The sequence below is a fragment of the Meles meles genome, chromosome 16 (genome assembly GCF_922984935.1).
Source record: "Meles meles chromosome 16, mMelMel3.1 paternal haplotype, whole genome shotgun sequence".
Classification (NCBI taxonomy): Eukaryota; Metazoa; Chordata; class Mammalia; order Carnivora; family Mustelidae; genus Meles; species Meles meles.
In genome coordinates, this window is record NC_060081.1 from 32,518,521 (window position 1) to 32,529,850 (window position 11,330).

At 48.7% G+C, this 11,330-nt stretch overlaps 1 protein-coding gene and 1 pseudogene across 1 annotated transcript; both read right to left on the reverse strand.

The window, feature by feature from the left end:
- Positions 1-1,310: 1,310 nt before the first annotated feature.
- LOC123927171 (intraflagellar transport protein 172 homolog) lies at positions 1,311-2,966 on the reverse strand. Its single transcript, XM_045981688.1, has 5 exons — positions 2,829-2,966; positions 2,491-2,595; positions 2,014-2,053; positions 1,649-1,714; positions 1,311-1,439 (listed from the first exon to the last, which is right to left on the reverse strand). Exons 2-5 carry the CDS (start codon positions 2,583-2,585, stop codon positions 1,356-1,358), a joined length of 285 nt encoding a protein of 94 aa, XP_045837644.1. The 5' UTR covers positions 2,586-2,595; positions 2,829-2,966; the 3' UTR covers positions 1,311-1,355.
- A 5,081-nt stretch (positions 2,967-8,047) lies between these two features.
- Positions 8,048-10,627, reverse strand: LOC123927156 (annotated as a pseudogene).
- Between the last annotated feature and the right edge of the window lie 703 nt (positions 10,628-11,330).

Below are 11,330 nucleotides of genomic sequence, written 5' to 3' on the forward strand. Positions count from 1 at the left end.
GTTCACCAACTTCCCCTAAGACAGAAGTAAAGGGTTCCAATCACTCTGACTCTGACAGCCTCAGCCAGGGATTTTTCCTTTCTAGGAAAAATTTATACCCTGTATCAATCTTCCTCCCAACATTTTCCCACCCCAACACATCCTAATCTGGAGAACTTCACAAACCGTCTTTGTGTTTTATACTCTTACACACATATGTATGACATGCACACACATGTCTGACATTGTCCTCAAGAGGAAACCTCAAAAGGCTTGTATGTTGAGTTCTTTAGTAAATACCTATAAGGCCCCCAAAGGGACATATCCTACACATTAACTAACACTGGCTAGGTCCACACGGAGCATACAGCTCTTTCTTTACAGAAGAAATAAATTTCATTATTACCTGAGTAATTCTTTTTTTAAATCTCTTTTGGCTTCCAATAAAGTAGGAATTTCTCTTTCCTGCCTTTAATGTCATATTTTTAGGTTGGGGTCCAAAGGGAAGAAGAGATTCTCTAGTTTCAGGGGAGACTGCTTTAGGCTAAGGCCGGATTTTTCCTGGTTTGGAGAAAGTCACCCAGGCAGAAAGGGATTACTATTTTTTTAAAGTTTTAGTTATTTAAGTAATCTCTACACCTAATGTGGCACTCAAACTCACAACCCTGAGATCAAGAGTCACATGATCCACCAACTGAGCCAGCCAGGCACCCCTCTACAAGTAAGTCATAAGGTAAGTTAGTTGGACAATAGAGAATTACATAAAGTAAAACATAAACATTCATTTTATCCCCCACCCTTTCCCTTTTCTCTCTTGAGAATGACTTTTCCTATGAGTTTATACATATAAATACACTTTTTACATAGATAAGAATAATTTTCACTTTCCCTTACTCTCAGAATCCTTTCCACTCGATTCCTCTTTGCCCACAAATATTAAGCTGTGGCCTCCTGAATAAAAATTCTCTCTGTGGCTGCATCTAAATGTGCCCCCCACCAACCACCTCAATCTTAATGTTCAACCTCCCCTAGGAGGGATCTTGGGTTTCTTTACCCCCATCTCACAGCATCCTTTAGTCATACCTGTGACTCTCCAGGCCTTCATCATCGAAGAAATACCTAACAATGGTGCCATCTGCATGACCAGGGAATTCCTTTCCCAGAGGAACTAAAAAAGTGAGTGAATTAAAAGGAAGAGGAAGAGGAAGAAAGAGATTACTCTGTCTCACCAAGAAATCCCGCTTCTGTGTCAAACATTACCCTACCTGGGCTCCCTGCTACCACTCCTCCCCATCTTCCATATTATAGTCTCCCAGTCCCGACATCCCCATCGCTTCTTCCTATGTCTCCAAGCTTGGGATACTGCTCTTCCGTACTCATTCTGTTGTCAGTGATACCACGTAAGAATCTGTCCCATAGATGGTAGATGATTTATTAGTTTTAGTGTTTGCTAAACGAACCTGAAAATGGGAAAATGGATACAAGTCTGGTTAGGTTCCTTTCAATCCCACCCAGATCCTAAGGAAAGAAAAAGAAATAACAAAAAACTGGTCCTTCTGTTTTCCCCCCAATATATAACTTGACCCTAAGGAAACATTTAACCGTATTTCTCTCTCCAGAACCATTATCCCCACCCACAACCTCTCTTGTGTTTCTCTTCCTTCTTTACCTTCCCTTCAGCCAGTCCAAAAACAATGATGTGCTCTGCCGGCCACTGCAGACAAGTGCCAGCACTCTGTAAGGAGGAAATCATGAAAAGGATAACCCTGTCCATGTAGCCCAGCGCATTTATAACAAACTGAACCCCCCACACGTGCCACCACCCCAGTCGCCTACAGCAGAGAAGAGGACACAGCAGGGCTCAAGGAGGAAAGCAAGGAGGATGGGCAGCCACGCAGCGCCATCCTCCATCCTCTCAGTTGGAAAAGTCAGACTGACAAGTTTTAAAAATGCAACTTCTGGTTACATTTACAAGCAGATATATTGATATATGTTTGTTCATCCAAATCTCCCAGAGACAGGTCTGAACTTTACCGTCTGGATGAATTTCTTACAGATGACTTTCTTGTCACCCCTGCCACATAAAAGGAGGGAAAACACATTAAAAACACTTTCATAAATAAAGTGCCACACGTGATGCTGGGGGAAGGGAGGAAAGACCAGGTACGTTCCCTGCTCCCCCTAATGTTTCCTACCGTTCCATAGGAGCCTTGAAAGGAGGCATACAATGAAACCCGAGCAGTGTTAGAATAATAACAAAGATGCTGTGTCACCAAGGGCTCCCATCACAGGTCCTCATGCTGTCCTTAGGCTGATCCCACCAGGGATGGGATCTCACAACACATGAGGCAGGCACAGATAGGGAAGCAGCAACAGACTCGGGAAGGCCTTTGCTCTCCACGTCCCAGCCTGGACCATCATCTTCTCTACTCCCCTTTCCCCAATGAGACATTTCTTCCTGCCTTCCCCTTCTTTTCCAGGTCACCCCCACCTCCCAGTCTCTATCCTCACCAATCTTCTCCAATCTTGTACACATAGATGATGTTGTCGGTCTGTCCTATGGCAATTTTAGTGGAATCAGGAGAAAAAGCCATGCCCTTCACCATATAGCTCTTCCTGCCATATTAAGAGTTAAAAAAGGAAAAGAAAAAAAAAAGTCATGAGTACCCATGGTAGAGAAAAGAGAAGAAAAGGTGTTTGTGTGACTGTATGGAGCGTGAGGGATTTATCCTGAGAAAAGATGGGGCAGGCCATTTCCTATGCAGATGGCCGGGGAAGTTAGTTAGGAAGTTTTCCAGATTCATAAGACCCCATGAACAGGTTAAGGACACACAGAGTACTCTCTTCACCTTCATTTCAGCTGGTTTGGTGGAGAATTTCTCTCTCCACTCCCCATGTTCATCGTATAGCAACACCACTCGGTCCACTGTGCAGACGGCAAACTTGGCATTGTTCTGGGACCAAGCCATGCAGGTCACCTTTGCAGCTCCATCTTGCAGAGGCAGAGGGGGCAAAAATAAGCCCAGGTGTTCATCCAGAGTGACAAAAGCATTTCTAGTTCCTTTAGCTCTAGTGTGACTTTGGTCAATTCTCCAAATCATAGTTCTTAAAACAAAAGATGCATCTTGGTCTCCAAGGCTATAAAACCCCTGGCCCAGGAGAACAAGGTGCTTTAGAAACCCATAATGCAAATACACTTTGAGGTGACACACAGTATCAACTGTACCAATGTGCCCCTGCAATGGTCTTGCTCCTTCATAGCTCAACTGAAATAAATTCATTTGGTCTGATAAGTTTTTCTTTTTTAATAGGTTCTGGTCTTTGGCCATTCATTCAATATACACATTTTTTTTCATTCAATATTATTTTTTAAAGGTTTTATTTATTTGACAGAGACACAGCGAGAGAGGGAACACAAGCAGGGGGAGTGGGAGAGGGAGAAGCAGGCTTCCCAGTGAGCAGGGAGCCTAATGTGGGGCTCAATCCCACGACCCTGGATTATGACCTTGCTGAAGACACTTAATGATTTAGCCACCCAGGCACTCCTCATTCAATATTTTTTGAGTACCTTACTGAGAAAGGCATGTAGCCAGGGGCTCAGAGGAAGACAAAGAGCAAAATACAGTCCCTGCCCCCAGGCTAATAACATGGTGCAAAACAGAAAAAATCCCATTAGAAAGGCATGTACAAAGCCATGATAGTTTGGAGAAGTCTGAAATCGTTTTATGTTTAAATGACCCAACTTTAAGGTTTGAAGAATTGGATGTAGTTAAATGGGGGAAGTTATCTGAAGTAGAAGGAATGATAGGAGCAAAGGCAAATCTCATTAAGAGACAGTAATTTAATTTAGCTTAAACTATCTTACAAATAGAACAGACAAAGGAAGACAGGAAAAACAGTGAGGCCAGCACAAAAAAAACACTTTGGAATTTGGCCAAGGAGTTTGGGCTTATTTGGTAGGAAAAAGACAGGGAAAGTTCTGGAATGGGGAGTTAAACAATCAGAGTTGAGATTTAGGATGAAAAGCCACCAGCTTAGTTTTTTTTTTTTTAATCCCCCCCCCCCCAAACTATGCACTGCTCAGAAGTCCAGTTTTGAAGTGATCATCTCCCAGTCAATTATTCTCTTCCACATCTGTCCACCACCTGGTCCTCAACGGTTCTGAACTAAGGACTTCCCTCCTTGAAATAAAACATTCGGCTTCTGCTCCAATAGTGTGATTAATTACTTGGGCTCCAGAGCTCTGGTTTGAAACTTTGTTACTTTTCACTCCTAACCCACCTACCTCCAAAGTCCCAGGTTTAAAAGGCCTATTTTTTTTCTTCCCTCCATCAAAATCCTCAGAGTCAGAAAATAGCCACACCACCACCTTTACCCTCCCCCACCGCTTGATTGAATTAGGTTCGAAAGGCTGAGGTTCCTCATTTTCCTTGCTCATCATCTTCCCTCATCATTTTGCCAATCCTGGGCGTTTGCCCTACCCTGCAACATGACATCTTATTTTGAAAGATTGAAGGGGATTTTCACTTCCAATTATTCCATTAGGGTAAAGGAATTTTTAAATTACAATTTCGGGGGCAGTGTCCTGAGCAATGAGCACTTCTCTCTTTTGTTCTAATTTCCCTCTATTCTCCTAATACCACATTCGCTGTGAAGCCTTCCTCATGCCTCACAGCACTGTGGTGAGGATTAAATGCGGGCAGGGAGTAGAATAATAAAAACCAACCTTTAACAAGATCTTACCATAGACTAGACATTTTGATCCATGCTCAATATGCATTGTCCTTTTACTTCATAATGCTGAGACAGATATGATTATGCCTATTTTACAGATGGGGAAACTGAGGTTCAGAAAAGTTAAGTAATTTGCTCAAATTGACATACACAGTTTATAAGGGGATGGAACCAAGATTTAAATCCACGTATGTCTGACTCCACAAACCACAATCCTAACTCCTGAAATTATGCTGTCTTGCTACATAGGAAACATTCACTGATGGCAGATACTATCATTAGCTTTGTATGAGTCTATCCTTTGAATTTTGAATGTTTTCTCTCGTCTATCAGTTTCTACAGGGTTTTTTAGTTTGATAAGGCTATGGGCACATGACTTTCCTTAACTCTTCCTCCAAACCCCCTCAGGCTGCTATTATTGTTACTCCCATTTTCCAAATGGAGTAGTTGGGTGGGCCTCAGAGACTGTGCCCAGGGCTTGAAGTCAGCGCGATTGGACCATTTATTTAAAGTGGAGCTGGCACTAGGACTTGAATGCTGGTCTCCTAGCTCCAAAACCCAGCCTTCCTTTAGCATGGTTCCTCTCCCGGTGCCCATCCTTTTCTGAATCTGAGATCTTCATCAACAGAGCGCACGTGAGGTCTTCCGCACTCCGTCTTTGGGGCTTTTGCCTAAAGCGCTTGTTTATCCGGGCGCAGACTTAGGTTCGTTGTTTACACGTGCGCCCAGCACGGGGCCTCGTACACAACTGAGGTCAAATGAAAAGGAATGAAAGCTACCGAGGTTAGTGGTCCGTCTTGACTACCGCACACTGCCTACCGAGCAGAGATTCCCGCATACAGTAGGCGCTCAGCATGGTGAGATTTCAGTTGCCCCACTTCTCTGGGAACGTTAAGGCTGGCGAGGGAAGGAGGAGGCATGCAACTCCTCACCTGAGGGCTCAGCAGGGTCCTCAGATGCTTCAACTGCCTGAAGAACACCTGTCTCTCTGATGCCACCAGTCAGCGACAACTCCCGTCGTTACCTGGACAACCCGCCACGCAGCCGCAGAGACTGCCGCTGACGCAGATGCTAAGAGAGCCGAACACTCTTCACCAGGTCCCCACCTAGCTTCGCCTTGAAGCAAACAGAAGGTGCGCAGGCGCAGTGAGGTCTAGGGCGGGACCCCGAGAGGACTCGAATCCTCTCTTCAACCAATCCTGTCCTTGCTTGCAAACTCAAGCTCAAGCCACGCCCACAAGCCCTCCACATACTCCAGGTCCTAGGTAATGGCGGTCTTTCTCACACCGTGATTGTGAGTAAAGTGTGGCCGAATACTTCTTTTAATCCTTACAACCCTGGAGGAAGGCAGGGCGGTTGCTTTCACACATTTTGCAGCGGGCCGGTTTGAACCGAAATAGGCTATACGATTTGCACGGGGTATCACAAGGCTAATCATGATAGCTAACTGAATACTCAGTATGCCTCTGCCAGGTACTGGGCAAAAGGTTGTAGATGCATTATCTCATTTAATCTCAAAGACACCTTTTGAAGGGGATGGCATTATTAGTTCCATTTCACATCCCAGGAGACTCAGGATTAGAGGGGTCACTTAACAAACTAACAGTAAATGATGCAACTGGGATTCAACCCAGAGCTGATGCATTTAAACAGCCTTTATATTCTTTTTTTTTTTTTTTAAGATTTTATTTATTTATTTGACAGAGAGAGAGATCACAAGTAGGCAGAGAGGCAGACAGAGAGAGAGGAGGAAACAGGCTCCCCGCTGAGCAGAGAGCCCGATGCGGGGCTCGATCCCAAGACCCTGAGATCATGACCTGAGCCGAAGGCAGCGGCTTAATCCACTGAGCCACCCAGGCGCCCCCAGCCTTTATATTCTGAACTTCTAGCTCCCTATATCTATGCCATGCTTCTATACCCCGTGCCACCTCCATCCCAAGAGACGAGGTGTCCAGAGTCCGAGATGTGAATGTTTCCGTGCCAGTGGCCAGTGAGAGGTACTACTTCAGAACTGGGAAGCAGTGGATCAAAGACTGCTGCCCAGATCTGGGTGCTTCTGTGGTTCAAGGCAGAGGGCAAATGAGAACTTGGCTTATCTGATAGGATGAAGTTAAGTCTTGTGATACCTAGGGTTGGAGCTAGGTTAAGTAGAAAGGATAATGACTTCTTGATCTATTTGGATTGGGGTCCCTTTCAGAATTACTGGCCTAAATTCTTGTAACATGCCAGAGAGACTGAGATGCAGAAAAGGAGAGTTCATACACCTCCTCTGGAAAGATCCGAAGTTGAGAAGACCTCTGATTCTCCAGAGAGTATAGCATATGATGTCCAGATTCTGGGTTCTGCAGCCTTTCCCCCATAGTGCTTGCAAACATCAACAGGTATTTCTCTCATTGGCACCATTCCCCACCCTTGGAATTTAGGAAAGAGTAGAGGAAAGCCTCTACTTTCACAGGAAGGAAGTAGCCCCAGAGCCCAAAGTATAAGTCTTTTGACAGGGGAGTTCCAACCCCTCAGTTTTATTTCCATAATCCTCCTCTGGATATAGTGGCAGAGAGTGAATATAAACTCACTTACACTTTACAGTTATTATTGACTTTGACCGAATCAGCAGAGACAGAGGCAGACAGAAACAAAAGGAAGAGTGAGGGCGGGGAAGACTCTAAGTACAGGAGGCACAGGGTAGGAGCACGTGGACTGAAGGATCCATTAGTGGAGCTGCTCTTTGATTTGTCCCAAACACCACTCAGTCCTTTTCTGGAAATTAACTGAGGTTGATGGAGGAGTCAGAGGAATAAATGGTGAAAAGCTTGGGTGTCAATGTGGGCAGTGAACTTGAAAAGGTTACCGGCCCCTCTCGTGTGGTATAACCTTCGTTTCCACGGATGCAGGAGAATTTATATCCCCCCACCCCTTCTTTTCCTTCTCCGCCCTTCTCACTGAACAAAACAAAAGGAATTAGGGCTCTAGTTTTCTATACCCATTTCTGTCCTCTCCCCACCCATTCCAGGTTATAGAATCAAAACAAATGCCTTAAAACAATGAGAGTGCTCCTGTGGAGTTGGTGGTGGTGTGAGAGGCCCTTGTGGTCAGGGGAGAGACAGTGGGGAAGTGTCTTCAGCATACTATACAGTATCCCACGCAGTCATCTCCAGTTTGTCCAAGAACGTTTATTGGAAAAATGTCCAAGGGGTGAGGTCACCAGCAGCTGGGGGAGGGGGGCTACCAGGTGAGAGGGGGAGCACCTGAGGCTCCGTGGAAGACATAGGAGTAGTGCAGTGCAGCATCTGCCCCAGACCCAGACAATTCCTTTGAATTGCTGGGGGAGGTGGAGAACCCCAAGAAACACCCCTCTCTGAGACCCAGAGGCAAGATGTGGGGGCAGCTGGGGATGCCGAGAGACCTGATGCAGGTGCGATGGGGGCCCCATCTGGGACTTAGTGGGATACAGTTGAACAGGTGTCTCTCCCCTTGACCTGGGGGATGGAAGGACATATCCCATCTGATAGCCATTCCCCAGGTCCAGGGGCACAGCCCCTAAGAGACCTACCTTCTGGCCCTGCTCACAGTGGAAAGAGGATGGGTACCAGGCCTGAGATTGTGGGAGTGTCATTACCCTCTAAGAGATTATGGGATCCTTCAGTCTTGGGCAGATCACCAACTGAGGCTCTCCCTGACCCTATCCCCATCCCCAGGTTGTTAGTGCATCTGTTTTCGAGTTCGGTTTCTTCACTCATACATCAATGGTCTTGATGGATGGTGACTTTTTCTGTTTTGAAAAAAAATGGCTTGAGTCTCATGTCAGGAAGGTAAGAGCCTCCTTCATCCCAAATATCCATTTCCTTTCTCTTCCTGCCCCTCTTTGGCCTTCTCCCTTTCCCTGACTGCTTCTAGAAGCGAAATCACCCTTCCCTCCCTCACTGGCCCCACATCATATTACCTGTCTCGTCCCCACTGGTCTTCCCTGAGGACTCTGTTCTGGCCCCTTCCCCTTCTCCTTGGGGTTGTTGTTGGAGTCGTTGTCCTTGATGATATCATACTGACAGCAGAAGAGCCCAATTACAGCTGAGACACAACAATACAATCTGCACCTTGATCTTGACCTCCCCACTCACAGCCTTGAAGGGCAGTGAGATACCCACACGGTTTCTAGAAAATCTGAGAAGAAAACCCTTGAATTTCGGGTGCTCATATGCGAGCACCACCCTCTTAGCCTTCCTCTCCTCAAACTTCTGCTCACCCTCAACTAAGCATCTCCCCTGCATTTCCCTCCCTGCCTTTTCCCCTGACAGCCTTCACCACCTCCCACCCTCACTGAGCCCCCACTTCCCCAATCCTTGGTGCCCCGTGCAGCTGCTCACTCACTGGCCCACATGAGCAACACCACCACAATAACCACTTCCCCTGTCTGCAATGGTCGCTGTCCATCCAGACCCTCCACTGTGATGTCACCTGAGAAGAAAGAGATAGACTCCAGGTTATGGGGAGCGGCCACAGAGCTCTTCTATGCAGACCCGTAAGGATGGAGAGTCTGGGGGCAGGGTTGCCCCTGCGAGCCCCTCTCTAGGAAGGTGGACAGGTAGTTAGAGACCAAAAAAGCAGGACCGTTGTGGGCAAGTATTCACACAGACTGCGGCGGCTAGGAACAGACAGTGGGGAAAAGGAAGCTTAAAAGCCCTTCTCCCAAACAATTCATTATCAGCCTGTTTATACCCAGTCCCCTGCCAACCTTATTCCTTCGTTTCTTGGCAGTATGATGAATTAAGTCATCCTTTTATTCATCTAAGCTAGACTGGCTTGTTTGGGGGGAAGTAAACAAGAGGCTAAAGGGCAGGTAAAAAGCCAGAGAATCCAAAGCTTTTGGGAGTGGAGGATAGCTGAGCCTCTCACCTGGGCTTGAGCTGTTGGAGGGTAGCCGGTCAGAACCCTTGAGAGTTCAGAAGTGCACCCGAGGCCTTGGGGGGCTCTCTCCCCAAAGGCCGATGCTCCGAACCTGCATCGTGTAGTCGCTGTCTTCAGCCAGTCCCCAGAGGGCACAGGCCCACGTGGTGGTGTTCACCTCCCAGATCACAAGCTGCCCAGGGCCAGTCTGTCGCTGCGGGGAGATGATGGGACAGGAGGGTGGTCTCACACCAGTCCCAGGACTCAAACATCCAAGCACTCCACGGAGTAGGATGACAAGGGCAGCTTGAGCCAGGGGACACCAGCTCCCAGATTCCCCCACCACGGGGAGGGGAGCTTTGGTCCCCAGTGGGGGTAACGGAAGGAAGGCTCAGAGTTCCAAGGACACAGGCTGAGGGAGCAGAAGGGTGATTCGTACTTGCTGGGAAATGGAGTAGCCAATGACAATGTTGCCTTCTGGGATGTCCCAGGACACAGTGGCCGAGCTGGTTCTGAGGTGAGTGACTGTCACATTCACAGGAGAAGGAGGCCCGTCTGTTGGGTGCCAGAGTGAATAGGTTAACAGGTCCCATGTACGGACTAGCTCTGCTTGATCCCACTACCCCTTTACTCACCTGCTTGCACAAAGCCCAGGTCCCAACTGACCAGCAGGAGGACCTAAGGGCTTAAATATGGGGAGAGGGGCATCAGCGAAGCCATGGAACCCACTGAGTCTGCTGGGAGGCACTGGGGCATCCACTTGACATCCAGGTGGGGCTCCTGAAGGTGGCCGGAGTTGTTGGGGGCGGGTTCCAGGACTGCCCAGAACGCACGGGTGGCAGCAGCTCTCCCGGGCTCCCCACCGCCCACAGCAGCCCCGGATCCCCCTACCCCCGGTCTCCCCACGCCTTCCCCGCCCCAGCGTCACCCAGGGTCCACAGTGCTATGTTCTGCCCTGCCCACACCGACGTCCGCGAGTCCTCGCGGTAGGTCAGGCCTCGGCAGGCTGCTCAGTGCCCAGAGGGCGGCCCATCACCCGGCTCCTTGGCGCTGCCCCTACCCCATCCTGGCGCGGGCCCCGTGCAGCAGGCAGCGCATGACAGAGCTGCGGGCAGAGGGCAGGCGGAGGCCGAGTGGGAGTGGGCCGCGGGGCTGCGGGGTGGGGGGGCCCAGAGCTAGGAGGGGCCGCGTAGTCTGTCCCTGAGTGTGGGGCGGTGCAGGCGCTGCCTGGCTGCTGGCAAGAGTCCTGGTACAGAGGCAGTGCGGCTGTCCCCCGGGCCCTGCAGTGGGATGTGACTGTCCAGGCTAGCTAGCCTCCGCCTTCTGCAGAGCTGGCCCGGCTCAGTCCACCGCAGCCCGACCTGGACGTGCTGGCCAGCCCTGCCCCGCCAGGGTTCTCGCTGCACTCATCCCCCTCCTGCCCCGTCCCTATTCTCCCGGGGCTCCTCCAAGGACCCCTCTTACCTCTGATCCCGGCTCCTTCCGAGGAGCCTGCTGCGTGCATAGGGAGAGGAGCAGGTGCAAGGGTCTAGGGCACCTGGGAGGGCCCCTCCCTCCCGGGGTGGAATTAGCCAAGTTGGAAGGAGGAATCCCACTTCCCCTGCGGGAGGGGACAGAGTGGCCAGATAATTGTTCTAAAAATCTCCTACTTGTAGACTGTGTCAGCTTTTAAATCTCTTCCCCATTCATAATGTGATACTGATTCTCTTCACTCTCATTCATTCTTACATTTATTA